Source organism: Gopherus evgoodei, chromosome 4 (genome assembly GCF_007399415.2).
Source record: "Gopherus evgoodei ecotype Sinaloan lineage chromosome 4, rGopEvg1_v1.p, whole genome shotgun sequence".
NCBI classification, from domain to species: domain Eukaryota; kingdom Metazoa; phylum Chordata; order Testudines; family Testudinidae; genus Gopherus; species Gopherus evgoodei.
This window is the reverse complement of record NC_044325.1, coordinates 32922121-32943407: the sequence shown is the minus strand read 5'-3', so window position 1 is coordinate 32943407 and position 21287 is coordinate 32922121. Positions and strand designations below refer to the sequence as shown.

General features: G+C 42.3%; 1 protein-coding gene across 1 annotated transcript in view; it reads right to left on the bottom strand.

The window, feature by feature from the left end:
• CATSPERB (cation channel sperm associated auxiliary subunit beta) overlaps nucleotides 1–21287 on the bottom strand; it is an 85661-nt gene that overhangs the window by 6868 nt on the left and 57506 nt on the right. Inside the window, exons 24-29 of the mRNA XM_030559495.1 lie at nucleotides 20344–20500; nucleotides 19356–19527; nucleotides 14704–14814; nucleotides 12391–12529; nucleotides 7164–7264; nucleotides 4795–4869 (exon numbers count right to left, since the gene is read on the bottom strand). Of these exons, the coding sequence (XP_030415355.1) occupies nucleotides 4795–4869; nucleotides 7164–7264; nucleotides 12391–12529; nucleotides 14704–14814; nucleotides 19356–19527; nucleotides 20344–20500 (755 nt within the window). The remainder of the gene's footprint in view (nucleotides 1–4794; nucleotides 4870–7163; nucleotides 7265–12390; nucleotides 12530–14703; nucleotides 14815–19355; nucleotides 19528–20343; nucleotides 20501–21287) is intronic.

Sequence of the window (21287 nt, the reverse complement as noted above, 5' to 3'; positions counted from 1 at the left end):
CTCGCTCTGTGGGCCGCTCCACCCGTCCCACAGCTACTCCGCTCTGCCAGCCGCTCTGCTGCCACCAGCTGTCCCGTGATCCGCTCCAGCCGTCCCCACAACTGCTCCACTCCGCCAGCTGCTCTGTTCCACAGTATAGCTTCAGGCTCCCCCACTAGTTAGCACAGTACTCAGTGCTCTCAGATCAGTAATTTCAGCTCTTTAGTGATTTCAGCTCTTAGTGATCTCAGCTCTTAGTAGGGGAGCCCCAGTGCTAGTGCACCATTAGCCCAAAGTGAGTTCAGCTCAGTAACCTGTATTTAGATTCTTGAGGGAATAAAAAAATCAACTCTGATATTCCACAGTGGAGAGAGGACGGGGTGGAACTGGTGCTTCTGGTTTCACAAGGAGACTGCACCACCAGGCACAAATACCTGTCCCCAGCCTCTCTCAATTCACTGGGTTTTGGAACCCATGTCCCTTGTCTAGCAAGTACCACTCAACTGAGGTTGAGTCATTTCTGTCACAAAGCAGTCCCACAGCTCGGCAGCATGGGATGGGGTAGGCGTGCCTATGCAAATACACTCTCTGAAATTCTTTCCACCAGATGTCATGGTAGAGCTCATCCTGACTCTGCTTACAAAGACATTGAACAGAACTGGACCCAGTGGGACCCCATTTGACATGGGCTTCCAGCTTGACTGTGAACCACTGATAACTACTCTCTGGGAATGGTTGTCCTACTAGTTATGCACTCACCTTATAGGAGCTCCATTTACATTGCATTTCCCTAGTTTGTTTATGAGAAGGTCATGCGAGACAGTATCAAAAGCCTTACTAAAACCAAGATATACCACATCTACCACTTCCCTCCATCCACAAGGCTTGTTACCCTGTCAAAGAAAGCTATTGGGTTGGTTTTACATGATTTGTTCTTGACAAATCCATGCTGACTGTTCCTTATCACCTTATTATTTTCTAGGTGTTCGCAAATTGATTGCTTGATTATTTTCTCCATTATCTTTCCAGATACTGAAGTTAAGATGACTGGTCTGTAATTCTCTGGGTTGTCCTTATTCCCCCTTTTATAGACTGGCACTATATTTGCCTTCTTCCAGTCATCTGGAATCTCTCTCATCTCATGAGTTTTCAAAGATAATTGCTAATGGCTCAGATATCTCCTCAGTTAGCTCCTTGAGCATGCTAAAATGTATTTCCTCAGGACCTAGTGACTTTAAGACGTCTAACTTGTCTAAGTAATTTTTAACTTGTTCTTTCCCTAGTTTAGCCTCAGATCTTACCTCATTTTCACTGATGTTCACTATGTTAGATGTCCAATTGTTACTATCCTTTTGGGTGAAAACTAAAACAAAGAAGTCATTTAGCACTTCTGCTATTTCCACATTTTCTGTTATTGTCTGTCCCTACTAATTGAGTAACATGCCTACCCTGTCCTTGGTCTTTCTCTTGCTTCTAATGTATTTGTAGAATTTTTTCTTGTTGCCCTTTACATCTCTAGCTAGTTTAATCTCATTTGGTGCCTTGGCCTTTTTAATTTTCCTTGTGTTGTGTGTTCGTATTCATCCTTTGTAATTTGACCTAGTTTTCACTTTTTGTAGGATTCTTCTTTGAGTTTCAGACAATTAAAGATCTGCTAGAAGAGCCAGGATGGTCTCTTGCCATACTTTCTATCTTTGCTGCCCAGCGGGATAGTTTGCTCTTGTACCCTTAATAATGTGTCCTTGAAAAAGTGACTACTCTCTCAAATTGTTTTTCCCCTTAGACTTGCTTCCCATAGGATCTTATCTACCAACTCTCTGAGTTTGCTAAAGCCTGCCTTCTTGAAATCCATTATCTTTATTGTGGTGTTTTCCCTCCTATCACTCCTTAGAATCATGAACTCTATCATTTCATGATCACTTTCACCCAAGCTGCCTTCCACTTTCAAATTCTCAGCCAGTTCCTCCCTATTTGTCAAAATCAAATCTAGTACAGCCTTTCCCCAGTTGCTTTCTCCACCTTCTGAAATGAAAAATTGTCTCCAGTGTATTCCAAGAACTTGTTGGATAATCTGTGCCCTGCTGTATTATTTTCCCATGCAGATGTCTGTGAAGTTGAAATCCCTCATCACCACCAAGTCCTGTGCTTTGAATGATTTTGTTAGTTGTTTAAAAAAAGCCTCATCCACCTCTTTTTCCTGAACAGGTAGTCTATAGTAGGCCCCTTAACATGACATCACCTTTGTTGTTTTCTTTAACGTCTTTTACACTTACCCGGAGACTTTCAACAAGTCTGTCTCCTACTTCCATCTCAAACTCAGTCTGAGTGTATATATCCTTGATATACAAAGTAACACTTCCTTCCTTTTTTCCCTGCCTGTCCTTCCTGAGTAAGTTGTACCCTTCTATACCGACATTCCAGTCATGTGTAAGTCCAAGTCTCTCATATACACCCTCTCTCCCCGACATTCCAGTCATGTGTAAGTCCAAGTCTCTCATATACACCCTCTCTCCCCACCCTTAATATATCACTTGTCTTCTTTCACTATGGATTATGTATCTATTTTATGGATTTGTATATCACTCAGCATAATGGAGCTCTGATCCTGATTTGGACCTCTAGGTGCTATGTTGCCCCTCTGTAAAATGGGGATAATGATACTGACCTTTTCTTAAAGTACTTCGAGATCTATGGATAAGTGCTATAGAAGTACTCACGTGTTATTATTGTTAGTAGTAGTAGTTACATAAAATAATGAATAATAATACTATGCACATAAATGGGACGCTCTGCATGTGCAGCTCTTTCACTCCACATGGAAAAAGAGTCAGCTACCTCAGCAACAGCATTCCACTTGGAGAACTCTCTGCAGATGTGGACATCAGCAAGCGGGAATGTAACCCATGTGCCTAATAGGGTGATATCTCTTTAAGAGACTCATTGGGGGAGGTAGACGTGAGTAGTGTCTGGATCATTGTTGCTTGGCAGATTTAGCACTCCACATCCAGAAGCTTCTGGATCTGGGTGTGGAAGTTTTGGGTATGCTCCAATAGGTTCCATGTTGATGGGGTCAGACTCCATGAGGGCAAGCAGTCAGGGCAGCTGCTTTACAAAGGGCCATGTCCCCTGTGTGAGTTGACAGAAGCTGAGTCCAGGAGCAGAAATCAGGCGGTTGTCCCTAACTCTGAAGCATTTTGCAGCAGGTTAGTGGTATTGTTAACCCTCTAATAGGGAAGCATGGGCAATGTCAATTACAGCAAATTTTATTTATATTGTATAGAAAATTAATTATAGCAAATTGGGAGGGAAAATAACTTCTATGTTAGTTGTATGCTTTGAATGTTGTTTTGATTTTAGCTAAACTGTTCTAGCTAAATTGTCCCAACTAATATGACTCACCAACTTTTCTTTAAATGTAGTAAAGGGAAAAGAGTCATTTATATTTTGTTATTTCTAGTTTTGTATTTTCTTGTAACAGGGTTTTCTTTAATTCTTAACTGAGTGATTAGTTAACCAATTAGCTGACTGGCTAACAGTGATTTCAGCAGCAGAAGGGTCTATATGGATTCCAATTGAATTTTCCTATAAGCAAGTGGAGGGGTGTATAAATTTGTTGATCAAAAACTCTAATGGAGACGTAGGTGAACCTAAGCTTTTGAGGACTTTACTGTTCAGATCTCAATTTGTTTTCTTTATTTATATTTATGTATAACTGTGAAGATAATGTCTGTGGATTATAAAATAGCCATGTTATGCTGTAAAAATTAGATTGTTTCTTTATAGTAAGATTTTATAAAGTTATTTAATTAAATTCATTTCTTTAGTTCCTTTTGGAACTTGAATGTGGGGAGGTTGACCCTGTGCAATCCTTGCTGAAAATCCTTAGAGACTGAACTCTGCGTCTCCAGCTACATTTCTATGAGAGTTGGGGTTTTTAGGCATTGAAGAAGGGCAATGAAGTAAACTCTGGCCCACCCAAAGGTTACAGGAAGGGGACTGGAGATTGTATTAATTTGCATTCATTAACTTTCCATGCCTTTTGTAATCCCTTCTGAAGCGTGAATTCTGGGAATGGGTAGGCCAGGCACCATACTGACCAGGGAGCCAGGACAGAGCTGCAGGAGTGCCATACCTGCTGCAGAGAGTGGCTTAGTATGAATGGGACACTGTTCCCATTTGATACTTGCCTTCTTCCTCTGGCTTACGACCACCAAAAATGGAATGGCCAGCTATTTAAGGAAGTTGAAACTCACTTTTTATTGCCAGTATCTACTTCCTGTTAATTTGCTCTGTCACTTGGAATCTGGTCATCCTCAACTGCCATCAGGGCCGGCTCCAGGCACCAGCTTATCAAGTAGGTGCTTGGGGGGGCAACTCCGGAGCGGGGCGGCACTTTCAGGTATTTGGTGGCAATTCGGCGGAGGGTCCCTCACTCCCGCTCAGAGCGAAGGACCTCCCGCTGAATTGCAGCAGATCGTGATCGTGGCTTTTGGGGGGCGGGGGGGCTGGTTGGGGCGGCAAAACCCTTGAAGCCGGCCCTGGCTGCCATCGTGCAACTCCTATATACCTCCTTTGGAGAGCTGCAAGGCGCAGCAACTTCCACAAAATCCTGTGGAAAATTTGGACTCTGGGACGCATCTGAGGAAGACCAGTTGTATGAATGGCAGAATGTGGGGGCAGTATCCCTGTTTTACAAAAAGTGTAAATCCAAGTTTAGCAAGTACACCTTTTGTGACAGCTCTCGTCTTTCATTTGAAATGCTATGATCATTTTTTTAAAGTGACATTTGTTGAAATTATGGGCTATTTACTGTACCTGAAATTCATCAAGTAGATTACAAAAGGAGACTCCAGGAATAGTTGCTACCCTGAAATGAAAAAGCTCAGACCCCTGTGAAAACAAAACAGAACAGCATTGATGGATCTCTTGTTTTAAGAACAAAATTTGTTTAATTAAAGAAAATACATATTGAAGGCCCCGTTGAGCAGAAACATGCACAGAAAGCATTTTCAACTGGTTTCTTGAAGTTTTTTGCAGTTTTGCGTGCAAAGTTGGCAAAAGTAAGAGCAACTAGTGAGGGACAAACCTATTTTGCTTGCAGATGCAGTTGGGCAGGGGATTAATTGGGGCCATCAGTGTGCTGACAATCTTCCTCTAACAGTGTGTGATTTCTTGATTGTGGTGTGCATCAACATAAAATTGGCAAGGGGTGGGGAGCAGACCATGAAGAAAGCCACTGCAAACCGCATGTTTTCTCCAGAGGTTGCTCCTAAAATCTAGAGGGTCATCTTCATTTCCCTCATTATCAGAGAAGACTCAGCAGCAGGACAGCATGGGGGCAAAGGGAACAGAATACTCTTGCCTACTTCCAATTCCACTTCAGAATAGCTAATGTGGAAATCAAAAGACTGAGTAGTTCCCAATCCCATTAGCACTCTAGGACAAAATAGAGTGTTTTTTACATTTTGAAGGGGCAGAGGAAATGGGTTCTACTGCTCCAAAACATGCAGAGTGGATTGCTCTCAGAAAGTGGCATTTCTAAGTAGATTTACTAGGAAATGGGCCCATAACTGGTCCCCTGAATACCTCACTAGAAAATGCCAATGTTGGTTTCTGCTTCCATAAATGGCCTAGTTTTGAAATGGCAATCTAACTTCTGAAAGAAGTTAAATGAAAAACCAAGTGTTAATCTTAGCCCCAGTATAAATGGCCATAAATTCATTGGAGTTACACCTGGGCTGAATTTGGCCCATACTCTTTTATGCAGAAGAAAAGTGTAAGACTCTCCTAAACACACCAAAATCTTTCAAAATTTAATCTTTAATCTGTGCTTAATATTATTTTAATATATTTATTGAAAACTTTAGAAGAAAGCAAAAAAGTTAAAATATGCAAAGAATATTTTTAATAAAATGCTACTTCATTTTAATAAAATTATTTAAAAAACATTTTGGAAGCAAGGGCTGCTAGAGTACTAGGCAGGAGAGCTGTTTGAGAATTTTCCATTAGAATTATTTTTCAACTGAAAACAAAAATAAAGTTATGCCAATATTTTTGATTTTCCATAGAAAAAATGAAATGACATTTTTTTGGACTCAGTTTAACCAAAATTAGAATATTTTGTTTAATGAACTGCCCCAAAACATTTAACTTCAGATCAGTTAATACAAGATATAAACTGTATGTCCCTAGAACATGGCCTTATGGGAGTTTTAGACTGGTTCCCTGAAAGAACCCACAATGCAATGTGGATCCAGCTCACTAAGCTAGGAAAATGAATTTAATGTTGATCTGACTTGAAAGAAGCTTTCGGGTCATTTCAACAAAACAAAATGAAACATTTAGTTTTCAGAAATGTCAAAATGTTTTGATTCTGTCAACAATGAAAAATGTTGAAATGAAACATTTTGAAGTTTCTGCAGTGAAAATTTTCAGAATTTTCATTCAGCAAAAAAAAATAGAAATTTCAAAGTTTCATCCTATGTGCTCATTTAGTTTGACCTCTTGCATAATACCAGTCATAGAACTTCCCCCAAAATTTCTTATGGGATGGAACTGAAATTCCAAATTTTGCTCAGCTCTAATATGCAGTTTTGATATTTAAAAGTTTAGGCAAAATATTTAAAAGTGGCTTTGAAAGACTGTACCCAGAATTTCGTATACCAGGAGCAATTTAGAGGGTTACTAAAACCGCTTAGAAAACATAATTCATGGATAGATTAGATTAGATTAGATAGATAAAATAAATTAGATTGATAGATCAAATATGCCCTTATTTAGTAATCAGTATTTTTTCCAAAGGAACTTCTTGGTGACTGCATATACAACAGGCTGGTGAAATAAGTGATGGTAATGTCTTGAACAAAACTTATAAAGTAATATAGTCAAAAGGATCATATGTGAAACAACTGCCAAAATACTTTCTTTACTACCTAAAGGATCAGCACCTTTAAAGGCTACATGTGGTATGGTCATAAAGTATAAAAGACAGTTTATTCAGATTACAGATGGGTCTGATCTATGAATGGGTGTGCTTGGATCTCGGTTTTATACGGAAAGGAAGTTTGTATTCAGATCAGAACTTCCTCAGAGCTGAATGGTGTTTGGATATGTAGCTTTGATTCATGCTCATTTTTGTCCAAAATATTTATTTTTATCTGAAATAAAAAAACCCAACAACTTACATATATGTTTAGGGCTAGGCCTTCTGGATTATACAGTGTAATGTTGAGTTTATCAGCTAAATATGCTCTCATTTTTAACATGCTTGGTGTTTCATTGGTACCTGTAAAAGAGTAGAGTTATTCCATTTTTTCTTTCCCCCACATTTTTTATATAATTCCATTTTCTCTATTACAGGTAGTTGGTAATCTAGGTTCTATGACTCACAGACAGACAAGGGAAGAGGAATGTGTTAGCCCATTTAGTCTAAAGGCCTACCTCTGTGAGATGGTGAGAGCTTCCTGCGAGATGCTAAGTACCATGAACTTCCATGAAAGAAAGTGGGAGCTAGGGGCAGTCAGTACTATGAAAGCAGCAAAGAGTCCTGTGGTACCTTATAGACTAACAGACGTATTGGAGCATGAGCTTTTGTGGGTGAATACCCACTTGCATCCGACGAAGTGGGTATTCACCCGCGAAAGCTCATGCTCCAATACGTCTGTTAGTCTATAAAGAGCCACAGGACTCTATGCTGCTTTTACAGTACCAGACTAAAACGGCTACCCCTCTGATACTCAGTACTATGAGAGGTGCTCAGAATCTCGTAGAATCCGGCCTTTATGTAGTTTTGATCACTCATCTATCATTGAGTTTCTGAGCATCACAGAGAAAGGATAATTAGGAAATTTTTGCCTTCTTGTTTTAAAAAAAGTTTCCCTTTTCTTGAAAAATTTCGCTGCATCCACAAAAACATACAGAGTGGGGACTCCAATTATACAGTATTACAAAAAAGCAAAATAAAGGAACATACTTTAAGATTGCTGTTGCAGATAGTGCAACTGCATGCAGTATCTTTGGGGATCTTATCGTATTAAGTTTCAAATGTTTATGTATCATTGTAGGCCAAAGACTGTATGCAACTCCATGGGACAGGGTTATCAGAGCTCCTCCAGGAACTTAGAACGTGTGTGTGTGATCACTCCAGTCCCACAGATTGTAAACAGCTCCAGAGGAGTACTCTCTAATGGGGTTGTTTGTATATACTGGTTTAGGGCTGAGTTTAAAGAGACTTGTGTGTGTCTCTTGCATCTGATTAAAAAAATGGTCAGACCTTAGGTCCTAGAGAGGACCCCAGCCCTTGCTGAAAAGTTGGAAAGACTTTGGCTTACTAGTACCCATAAGATTTCTAGTTGATTCCTGGACCACTTAGTGCATGTTTAAATCTGTTCATTGATTTTTTAATATGTTTTCTCTGTGATGCTTTTGGCTAAGAATAAATGTACTTTGCTTTGGAAGAGCTGTGTGGTCACTGGTGAAAACATTGTCCTTGGACAATGCTGGCCATTAGGTGACCTGGCCTGCTGGGGATATCACAGTGGATGGCATGGGCTGTGCAGCCTTAAAACTCCTTGTCAGGAGGGAGAAAGAAACACCAGTCTCCACCTAAGAGATGTGATGGCTGGGAGCCTGAAATCTTAAGTGAGTGCCCTTGAGGGACCATGGAGGGGAAATACAGGTGCAGTTATCCTGAAACTCTGACAGTTGCTACAGATGACAACTTCAAACTGAAGGGCTATACACTTTATTACTTATATCGGCTAAGCTGTGTACCCCATAAGAGCAGCATATTAAGCTGCTAGGATATGTGTGCCACCATAAAGATTCCTCTGCCTGCAGCACCAAATGGGAACTCTGAGGGGCAGATTTTCCAATCACACAGTGGAAATCAGGTTTTCAGGTTTTCTGATTTTAACAAAAATCAATAGGGTTCTGCCCTTTGAGGGCTACAGCATTCCCTGAAATGTTGCAATGCTCTTATCTTATGCAGTATCACAACCCTTCAAACCAAAGCTTATGTGATTGCTAAGGACTCAGCAGGATTGTCTGCTGAAACAGGCGTGGAAGTGGCAGAAATGCAGTCTCTATCTTGAACCTGAATGTCCTGGCCTCCTAGAGGACTTCAAAGTGCTTTTCAGGCCTGAGGGGATTCCCTCTAGGCCAACAGGAGACAAAGGAAAATAAGATTCATTAAAGGCAGTTCCTGCTACTTTGAGCCACTCCTGCTCCTCAGTCTGTCCCTGACCTTCCCACCACTCAGACTTGCAATCTGCATGCTGCCTTTTACTCCACTGTGTCACCTGCGGATAGGTGCTATTGAATCCCCTCTATTCTTCCTCTCCACCCCTCAACCTCTGCTCCCTGCCTTGGTCATCTCTTCATTTGACTCCTGCATAGGGTTACCAGATAACAACTGTGAAAAAATGGGACAGGGAGTGGGGGGTAATAGGTGCTGCAAGGAGGTGCCCTCGCTCTCTGCCACGCCTGAGAGGGACGAGCCAGAGCAGGTGCCTCAGTGGGCGGAGCCACCGCCACCTGTCCCCGCCCCCCAGAAGTCAAGGGGTGGGACAGAAAGTATAAAAGCCTGGCCCAAGCGCTCAGTTGGTGGCCGGCTGCCGGAGAGGCCAGATGCTGGAGCCTGAGCTCCCGCCGTGCCCAGCCTATCCCGCCGTGCCCAGCCTATCCTGTGCTCACTATCCGGAGGAGCGCTGGCCTGACCTGCCTCACGCTCGGTATCTGGAGGAGCGCTGGCCTGACCCACCCCGCGCTCACTACCCGGAGGAACGCTGGCCAGACTTGCCTCATACCCGGTTCCCGGAGGAATGTCGGTCTGACCTACCCCAAGGAGCGGCCTGAGCTTCCCTACGACCGGTATCCCGAGGAGCGGCCTGAGCTTCCCTACGACCGGTATCCCGAGGAGCGGCCTGAGCCTCCCTACGACCGGTACCCCGAGGAGCCCCTGGTCTGGGACCCCCCAGACGACGCTGGCGAGAGACAGGTACCCAGAGAGGGGGATGTCAGAAGTGGCCCGGGGGTAGCCGACCCTGGTTTGGCTCCTGAAGAGCCTGAACCCATGTCAGTGTGTTTCGGCCAGGATCCCCACTGACAGCAGCGTGCCTTCGCCGCTGCTAGGGCCCCGGGCTGGAACGCAGTGGAGTGGGAGGGCCTGCATTCCCCCTGCCACCTTCCCAAGGGTGGCAGCCTCCCCCTCTCCCTGGCCTGAGGAGGCCTTCTGTGTAGCCTTCTGAGCTGGTATACTTTGTTTGCTCAGCCTGCTGAAGGCCTGAGCTTGAACTGCTACTGCCCCGCCCTGCCCAAGGGTCTGGGCTGGTATACTGTGTTTGCTCAGCCTGCTGGAGGCCTGAGCTTGAACTGCTTACTGCCGCGCCCTGCCCAAGGGCCTGGGCTGATATACTTTGTTTGCAGACCGTTTATTCCCTCAACGCCTGCTGAGGGGTTAGGCCTACCCGGACTGCTGTGTGTAAGGAGGCACCCTGGCTCCCCACCGCGCCTGAGAGGGACGAGCCCCGACACCACCGGATTTACAGGTGCCTATATAAGAAAAAGTCTCAAAAAATGGGACTGTCCCTTTAAAAACGGGACATCTGGTCACCTTACTCCTGTGGCCTTCTCTTCTCTGGCCTCAGTGCCTCTCCTCTTGCTCCCCTCAGCTTAGTTAAAATGCGGCTGCTAAAATTATCTTCTTCACTTGTGACTCTACTCATGTCACTCATTTTTTTTTTTTTTTTTTAGATCCCTGAACTGCCCTCCCTGAAACTTCTTCATCAAGGTCATATTTCTCTTCACCTGCTAGGCCCTACCCAGCTCCACTCCCTCCTGCATCTCCTCCTGCTCCCACCTCACTCACCCAAGACTCTCTCCTCAGCACCCCTTTGTATCCTCCCCATCACCTTTATTCCCCATTCTGTGCAGAAGTCTGTCCATAGTCCCATATGTCACGTGATTGCCCCTCCTTCTTTTTCATCCCCCTCCCCAGAGCTCACTTCTTCCAACCCTGCCTCTGGAGAGATTCTTACATACAATGTTACAGATAAGCAAGAACAAGTGGAAGAGAGTTGAGTGTAAGGTGAGTCACCTAATATTCCTCCCAATTTCTTTTTACTTATAATATGGTGCCTCAAATTTAATGAATACAAATATTATTTTTGTTTCTCCATAGGTATTCATGCTTCTTGATATACAAAGAGAAAAATATGGTTCCTGCACTGAGGAGGTTAGAAAATAAATTATACTGATACCCCAATGAATAAAAACAAATCATAGTGAAAGTAGGAAAGCAAGAGGAATAACAGAAAACAAGGAAAAGGGAATAATATTCTTGCAGGAGCATTATTTTATTATTTATATGCAACTGTTCTTAAGCAATGCTCAGAAAGGAAGTTGGTTCCCAGGTATTTTGCTACTACACCTCTATCCTGATATAACACCACCCGATGTAACACGAATTCGAATATAACGCAGTTAAGCAGTGCTCTGCGGGGGGCGGGGCTGCACACTCCAGTGGATCAAAGCAAGTTCGATATAACGTGGTAAGATTTTTTGGCTCTCGAGGACAGCGTTATATCGGGGTAGAGGTGTATATATGGCCCAAACAGAAATGATTTAATGGTGATTTTGTTCAATCATTTCTTTTAGAAATGGTAATGGATTAACCTAGGCAGCTAATATGTTTGATTACACTCTGCATCCTAATTTGGACAAATTTAAGTCCTTCTGTTCTAATATTATGATGCTAATTTTTATTTGATTACAATAGCTCTCAGAGAACCACATCAGCGTTAGGACCCATGGGCTAGACTCTGTACAAATACACTTAAAGCCAGCGTCCCTGCCTTGAACAGCTTGCATAATTTTTAAATTTGAAGACCCATGGGTGAAATCCTATCTACTATGAATTTTGCCATTGACTTCTATTGGGCCAAAAATTCAATAGCTCCAACCCTGCGGTACCTCATGAAAGTAAAACTCCCATAGTCTTCAATGTGTCTGTGGAAGGAGACTACCCAGTTGGGTCCTAAGTGACATTTTAAATGTTAGGGGGTTGAATCCTGCTCCCATTTAACTCAATGGTAAATGACTGGGGTTTTACATTTTTCTCTTGCATCTTTTACTCTGTATTTTTAACAGTGGAATGTCTTGGCTAAGAGAAATCAGACAATGCTCACTCTCACAACCCTCTGCTGTCCTTCTTGACCACTGAGACAGATCTAGTACATACATCAGGGGTTAAACAGGAGTCCTTGCCTGGATCCGTTAAGAAAATAGATGAGAAAGGAAAGGTAAACTTCCAGCAGAAATGCCCATTTAGAGAGAAGTCTTACAGATTTTAACATTTGTTCCTAATCTTGTCTGTTATCAAAAAGAACTTTTCTGCAAATCTTCTATCCATACCTGCAACTTCCCAGTTAGTCCTATGGTTAACCTCTGTGACGGTGACAAAAAAGGGAGATACCAGTGGTGTATATTCATTCTCACTGTCAACTCTGAAATGGACTGGAAGTCTTATAACTGGATATTTCATCCTCAAAGCCTAAAATTGAAGTTGTATATTACTATTTAGTTATGTTTAAAATAAAAGATTGTGTTGCTTCTTTAATTCACTCATTAAACACTGAAGCCTCACTGTGATGGGGGTGTGTCATAAACAGATAGTTAAGGGTTAATGCCTCTTTTACCTGTAAAGGGTTAAGAAGCTCAGTAAACCTGGCTGACACCTGACCAGAGGACCAATAAGGGGACAAGATACTTTCAAATCTTGGTGGGGGGAAGTCTTTTGTTTGTGCTCTTTGTTTTGGGAGTTGTTTGCTCTTGGGATTAAGAGGGATCAGACATCAATCCAGGCTCTCCAAATCTTTCTGAACCAGTCTCTCATGTTTCAAACTTGTAAGTAACAGCCAGGCAAGGCGTGTTAGTCTTATTTTTGTTTTCTCAACTTGTAAATGTTCCTTTTTGCTGAGAGGATTTTACCTCTGTTTGCTGTAACTTTGAACCTAAGGCTAGAGGGGGTTCCTCTGGGCTATATGAATCTGATTACCCTGTGAAGTATTTTCCATCCTGATTTTACAGAGATGATTTTTACCTTTCTTTCTTTAATTAAAAGCCTTTTTTTCTTAATACCTGATTGATTTTTCCTTGTTTTTAGATCCAAGGGGATTGGATCTGGACTCACCAGGGATTGGTGGGGGGAAAAGAAGGGGGATGGTTAATTTCTCCTTGTTTTAAGATTCCAGGGGGTTGGATCTGTGTTCACCAGGGAATTGGTGAAGTCCCTCAAGGCTATCCAGGGAGGGGAAAGTTTTGGGGGGACAGGGAGTAATCCAGACACTGAAAATTCTGGATGGTGGCAGTGATACCAGATCTAAGCTAGTAATTAAGCTTAAAAGTGTCCATGCAGGTCCCCACATCTGTACCCTAAAGTTCAGAGTGGGGAAGGAACCTTGACAGGGTGTCTATCCCATACAGATGAACAAAGGTTAACAGGCATCTGAGAGTTCAATTAGCCCACCCTGACGCACCTGGAGGATTTGTCAGAGTTAATTTGTTATTAGACCCAGCTGGGGATAAGTGGATAAAAGAAGGAACTGAAAGCTAGAGGGGAGGTCTCAGACAGAGAAACCCCCGGAGAGAAAAGGCAGTGAGATTCCCTCTGTCTGGGAAAGGCCTGGGGAAAGCAGATGGAAGAAAGCTACAGAGATGAAATTAATCCCAGTGGTGGGCCCTGGAAAGGTAGCATGGCACAGAAGAGTCCTGAAGGCAGGACTGACTCTAGGCACCAGCAAACCAAACGCGTGCTTGGGGTGGCACAATTTCATGGGCGGCATTCTGGGAGGGTTGGTTTTTTTGTTTGCTTTGGCAGTTGCGCTCTCTGAGGTGTTTTGTTTTTGTTTTGCTTTGGCAGTTACGGTCTCAGAGGTTTTGTTGTTTTTTTTTGCTTGAGGCGGCAAAAAACCTAGAGCCGACCCTGCCTGAAGGAGTGGTGTTCAAGGAGAGAAAGGAGGAGCTGGGAAGGCCTAGAGAGAAGCCAGAGGCCTGGTTAAACAGAGGAGAGTCTGTGTTAAGCACCGGATGCTGGGAAGTAGCACAAGAGGAATGAGAGATAGGATGGGCCCAGAGAAATAGCAGCATGTCTGAAGAAGACCTAGCTACTTAAGACAAGGTCCTCTAGGCCAGAACATAGATTTGAAGGTGGGCTTGAGTTCTCCAACCAGCCCTGAGAAAGGCATGTATAAGCCTGATACAAGGACTGTTTAGCCTAGAGTGTGGCTGAAGATGGAACGTCAAGAAATAGCTAAATAGTAGCCCAAGAGGGGGCAAAAGGATAATTTGTATTACAACAGTTTTGGACTTTCAGTTGTACTTTTGTTACACTAGAAGGGGTGCAATTAAAATGTGACTTGGCCAGAGGATGAATTGCGAGATGAGACCACCACAGGACCAGAATGACTGTTGGCAGGGGAGTACTAGAGCAGAAAGAGCTGCTACATCATGCCCAGCTAGGAGAGGGAGTGTTAACAGTGAGTCAACTCTTCCACATTCACATACCTAGAATGATGAGCTGGGATGTCTCTTTCAGAGTCAGATTTTTTGCCCCAGTTTCATACATACAATTCTTACTCAAGTCAAGAGAGTTGCCTAGACATAGCTAAGGGCAGAATTCAGTCTTAATAAAAATTATTTTCAAGCTTGTCTTGTTACAGTTCTCACCTTCTCCTTGCAATCTGAGAAAGCAACAAAAAAGGAAAGTTTCTCATTATCATTGCAGTTACATTCTGCTCGAGTTGACTTGTTAGCACACTGCTTGTAGGCTCCAGAATTCTGTAGAAAAGACATAAAAACAGTTTACCTCACTTTCCTACCTAAATTCTGAAAACAAGATTTATTTTTTTTAAAAAAGAAAGAACATGAGTAAACAAATGCAATTATTTATCTGCATTTATTAGAGAGCTTTAAAATGTAAATGTGTGATTTGCTAAAGACCAATCTAGGTATCAGAGAAGGTCAAAATTCAGATTTTACATTCTGTGGGAAATTATGAGGTTGCAAAACATGGTTTCATTTCATGTGGTTTTGAAAAAAAACAAAATCTCAGAATTTTCCCTGAAATGTAATATTCCCAAAATATTTAATTAATGTTTAGTTTAATCTTGACCATATCATTTTGACTTTTATGTTACATTATATTAACTGGAGCTGTTCAGGAAGCTGAATTTAATTTTGTGAATGTTTTTGAGTTTGGGGAAAAAAAAATTCTATACTAAAACAAAAAGTCAAAATTTCAAAAATTTTCCCCGAACTGAAATCCCATGATATTTTATTTCAGAAACATTGAAAAATGAGTTACTTACTTGTGCCATAACTGTTTTTCTAGATGCGGGGGCAGATGTATATTCCACTCAGATGTGCACATGCCCAGTGTGCTGAAGACAGAGAACTTTGTGCATATACCCTCATGCCTTATTTTCTGGTCCCTCCCAAGGCTATTTAAGGGTGGAACTGCCCTGATCCTCCTCAGTTCCTTCACACTGGAAGGTACAGAGAATATGTCATGGAATACCATCTGCATCCACGTCTCAAAGAACAACAGTCACAATCTAGTAATTAACTGTTTTTTCTCCTTCAAGTGGTTGCAGACATGTATGCTGCTCCGGTGACTCACAAGCAGTAATAGAAGGGGGTGGGACTCTGAGGCTATTTAAACAGCAACTGTAGAACTGACTTTCCAAAATTTGTTATCTAGCCTAGATGCAGTCATAATAGTATAATATAGTGTCTGGTAAAGGTATGCACAGAAGACCAGGTAGTGACCCAGCAAATGTCAAATATGGAAACGTCACTGACAAACGTGACTGAAGCTGCTTGGTTTCTTGTGTAGATGTGGCCCATTGAGACACAGAGGCCCCTTGGCAAAGGATCCTCTCTTCTTTGAAAACAACTCTCATCTCCAGTCTGACAGACTCACTACTCCAAACACATGTCTTGAAGAGTATTTATCCATAGGGGTAACCTGCAAGGCATCGACAGATAGCTTGTAACAAGGCCTATAATAATTATGTATGGATAATATTTAAGGAAAAATGTAACTATATAGAAAGTATGTTCTTGGAGTGAATTTTGTTACCAAGGGATAAAAATATGTCTTGGTGATGGCACATTCGAACAGGCGGGATGCAAGGCAACTATCTAATTTTGGGATGGAGCAAGGCTATCAATGGAAAACTATCAGAGACAATTGTAAACAATTGAAACCAGCTAGATGTAAAAAAGGAACATTACAACAGAGGGATCACATTGCCTATGAGTAGAGACAAAAGACTGTTTCAGTATAACACAGATTAATAAGAGGAACTCTGGATCCATTCACTGAGGAAACATCTTGTGGAGGTGGGGTGTTTTCATGAAAGACTGGATCCTGGTTCTTGTAAAGCCAATCAGTTTTGAACTCTGGAGTTTTCTGGCAATTTATCTATAAATTTAGACATGGTGTTTCAATTTAGGAAGTCGTATTTCAATAACAGTGCCTGCTGATTACCAATGTGCATCTGTAATGACAAGGTAGAATAAATATTCCTTCTCATTAAATCTAACCCCTTAGTCGCCTTATCTTCAGGTGTCAGCTTGAATCTCTCTTGTCTCAACCTCCCATTTGCAGCCATTATTAGGAGAGAGTATGGGGTGGAATGGGAGTAGAAACTCTCAAAGCCTTGCATAGGGACATAGTATTGCTTAGCCATATGCTTTGTGTGTTTCAAAAGAGCTTCATTTACAGGGAGAGCTCCTGCAGCTAATGGTTGGAAAATGTCCACCAACTTATGGGTATTCTCCTGAGCAAACGCTGTCTAAATGCCCAAGGCTGTAGTCATTCGCCTCAACAGATCTTAATAAGACTTAGGGTCTTGAGTAACAGAAGAAGACAAATCCAACATTGTTGAATCATCCAGTGAGGAAGATGAGGAAGGAAGAGGAGCCAGTGGAATCTCCTATAGCAAAGCTTGCTCCTGCAATACTGTTTCAGACTGTAATAACTCAGAGGGAGCAATGAGTATGAGACTCCAGTCTAGCTGAGTCGGAAAGTGAGACAATAGGAGGGTTCAGTGATCTTGCTCTGCAATGAGCAGAGGATTGGGTCTTTGAAGATTGGGAAGCATCCCAAAGTTCACCCTCACTGTAATAGAGAGGAGACTAATGAGCTCTTCTGGGCTTGTTCAGCACTAACTAGGCACACCTGTAAGGCTTGCTGTGCCTGGAGAGGAGGAGCTTAAAAAGGGAAAACAAGAGAAAGACATTATAAACAACTTGAAGTGGAGTCTGGTGGGAACTCAGGGGAGCCACTACCCCTACTGTGGGAATGGTGCTAGTTCTGGTAATGATAGTGATTCCCTGGAGGCCTCAAAGACTTTCAAGATTGGTACTTGGAAGGACAGAGAGAGGCAGTAGATGACGTTGAGCTCAAACACAAGGAATCTTCCAAATAGTCCGATGACAACAGAGGAGCCAGCCCTGGTGGAGTCAGCAAGTGCCCATACTTGACTGAGGTTCAAAATGTGGACCACATTGGTATTAAAGATGGTATGGTAACCAGTGCCTTGTGTACCAGTAGGGATACTGAGGCTGCACAGACAGTTGGCACTGGAACGAATGTTAGTATTGAACCTGTAGATCTGGTCTGCACTGAAACTGCACAAGCCAACATTGCCATCAGTGCCAAAGGGATCTCTTTGTACCAGTAAAAGGAACTGATTTTTGCCTCTGCGCACTGAGTTTTAAGCAGTGCTGAAGGCAGCACCGGAAACAGCGCACAATCTGAAATCAGTTCAGGCAGTCCTGAGACTGCAGAAGAAACCATCACAGCTGAATGCTTGTATTAAAGGAGAGACAGAGACAGAGAGGCAGAGCAAATCTGAAGCTGTCCTATAAGCCCATGGAAGAGGGAAAGATAGCCAACAGGAAATTTTTCTTTACTTTCCTGTTTGAACTCTCCCAGGATTGGAACTAGGAAACAAAGCAGAGACATCCTAGGAGCAACTTGGGTTAGCCCTAAAAGAAATAAGCACCCAAAGCAGTGCAGACCAAAAGCAAGTTCATTTTCATCATCTGAGTCAGATGCCACCAGCAGAAGGTTGATTTTCTTTTTTGGTGGTTCGGGTTCTGTAGTTTCCGCATCAGAGTGTTGCAGCATTATCGCTCATAAATGTAAACAAACTTGTTTATTTAAGTAATTGGCTGAACCAGAAGTAGGACTGAGTGGACTTGTAGGCTCTAAAGTGTTGCATTGTTTTGTTTTTGAGAGTAGTTATGTAACAAAAAGAAATCAACATGTGTAAGTTGCACTTACACAATAAAGAGATTGCACTATGGTACTTGTATGAGGTGAACTGAATAATACTATTTCTTTTGTTTGTCATTTTTACAGTGCAAATATTTGTAATAAAAATAATATAAAGTGAGCACTGTCAACTTTGTATACTATGTTGTACCTGAAATCAATATATTTGAAAATATGGAAAAACATCCAAAATATTAAATACATTTCAATTGGTATTTTATTCTTTAACAGTGTGATTTAACTCAAAAAAATTAATTTTTTGGAGTTAATCGTATGAGTTAACTGTGATTAATAGACAGCCCTACTTAATAGCATGGGATCCAGACACTACAAGATTAATGCATGAAGCAGTTAACAAGCATTTTAGAGTCTAAACACATCAGTACAAGTTTAACACTGGCCTTGAATAATACTAACATACATACAAGTTGGTCTGGATTCCAGCTATAAATTTGTCAGTGCTCAGCTGACATCTACAGCCTTGGCAAGAGCTGGCACCAGTGCTACCAGCATCACACTAATTAACTAAATAGTAAGAGGACTACCACTACCACTATCTAGAACTGTTTACAGGCATTCACAGAGAAAGCCACTGTGACACCAAGCTGTGGGAGTGAGAAGGACCTGAGGAGAGCTGGGGCAGTGTCACTCTTATATAGCCTTGAGAAGGACCAAAAGGAGGTGTGAGGGCGCATGTGCTACCTGACAGGTACTGCTAAGCAAAGTTCTCCCTTTTTAGCGTGCTGGGCACATGCACACCTGAGTGGAATACATCTCTGCAACCACTTGAAAAAGAGTATGGTGTTTCCAAAACAAAATATATTCCCTAGAATCTCCCACTGCAGTGAAGCTGGGAATGCTGCAAGGTCTGGTAGCGGCTATTGAAATAGACATGATCCTTGTCAGTTTCACTTCTGCTCATCATTGAATAGAAACTGTGAAATTGACCAGCCTTGTCATCAAGTTAATGAGAGAGAGAGACCCCTCCACTTCCACCCTATAATATCCAATAGACCAGTAGCTGGACACTCACATGGGATGTGGGAATCACATGTTCAAGTCCCTGTTCCAAAGCAGGCAGAGCAGGGACTTGAACCACATCCGATGTGAGTGCCTCAACCACCTGGCTACTCTGGGATGGGTCTCTTCCTCCATTCACCCTCACCTCATTTTTCACCAGAACTTCCATCCTGGATCTGAAAAACCTTCCCAACAAAATTTTAATCAAAATGGATATGTTTTTGAGGAACTGACATTTTCCATTGAAAAAGTTTCCAGCAGCTGTAGTGCCAGTCAGTTTCCACTGTCCTTCCTCTCTATCATTGCAGGATCCACAGTTGTACACTACAGTTTCCATCAAAGTATGCAGCATAGACTGCGTAGACTGTCAGTCCTTCTTCAGTTGAAACTGAGCCAATCACAACACGTCTTCTAATCTTCTCTCACTCTGGCAACCCTTCGCCATGCTTGCTAGGAAATCATCCCACCTCTTTGGAGGCTGACCGCATGGCCATTTCTGTTCTCATAGATACCACACGGATATACATCTGTTGTTGCTGAATTGGGCCACATGTCCCACCCACTGCATTTTGCTGAGCCTGCTTTCAACAACAACGTCTCGCACTCCAGACTGCTGCCTAATTATTTCACAGGGGATGTGATCACGGAGAGAAATGACCAAAAATGTTTGTTCCATTGCCCTCTGTGTGAAAGATAGTTGATGTTCTTCAGTCATCGTCAGCGACCATGTTTTGCTGCCATATAACGTTGTTGGAAGCATGGTTGAGTTGAGAAGATTCACATGAGTTGTTTTCCTGATCTTTCCTTGGAGGATGTCCTTGATGTCATTGAATACGTACCATCCAGCTTTTTTTCTGCGTGACAGTTCGCCTTTCTGATCTTGTCGCATGTTGACTTCCTGGCCCAGATAAACGTATTTATCAACCTCTTGGATCTGTTCTCCTCCAAGAGTTATTTGGGTTTTTGGCAGAACATCTGATCTCATGTATTTCATTTTCTACTGATTCATTTTTAATCCGACTTTACTACTTTTTGTGTTCAGTTCTTTAAGCATTCTCTCAAGCTGGGCTGTATTTTTGGCTATCAGCACTATATCATCTGTGAACCTGAGATGGTTTAGCCGCTCTCCATTGATATTAATCCCACCTTTCAAGTCTGCTAATCAAAAAACCGATTCAAGACAGGCTGTGAAAAATTTTGGTGAAACTGTATCTCTTTGTTTCACACTTTTCTCGATGGGGATTTGGAGGGGAGTACTAAACAGCGATATGTCCGTGCTGCAGCCAGAGTTTGCTTCCTTTAGTAATGTGATATATTTCACGCTGACGCCCTGTTCTGAAAGAGCTTCAAGGACAGTGTTAGTCTCTGTGCTGTCGAATGCCTTCTCGTAGTCCATGAAGTCAATGCACAAAGGGAGCTTATATTCCCTTCAATGCTCTAGTAGTTGTTTTAGAGTGAAGAGGTGATCTATCATGCTGTAATTCCTTCGAAAGCTGGCCTGCTCTCTAGGTTGCTGTTCATCCAGGTTTCACAACAGTTGATTTATTATTTAGTGAACAATTTATAGATATGTGAAAGCAGGCAGATTGGGCGATTGCCTTTCTTATGTAGCAAGATGGTATTGGACTGTTTCCAACTGGACAGTATCATCTGGATTTCCAGGTAGCAGCTGAACCTTTGTGCAAGAGCTTTCCAAAGTTCCTGACCTCCCACCTTAAGCACTTCTGCTGTCAGACCCTCCTTACCTGGAGCCTTCCCCTCTGTCATTTGATGGACTGCGTGACAGACTTCGCTAATGAGAACCCAAAGTATGTGTTCATTGGTTTCCTGAAGTGATGGCATTGGGATGTCTATATGAGATGCAAACAGCTGGGTATAGAAATCCCTGCAGATTGCCTCCATCTCTGTTCAGTCAGTTACTGATTCTCCGTCCCTGTTTTTCAAA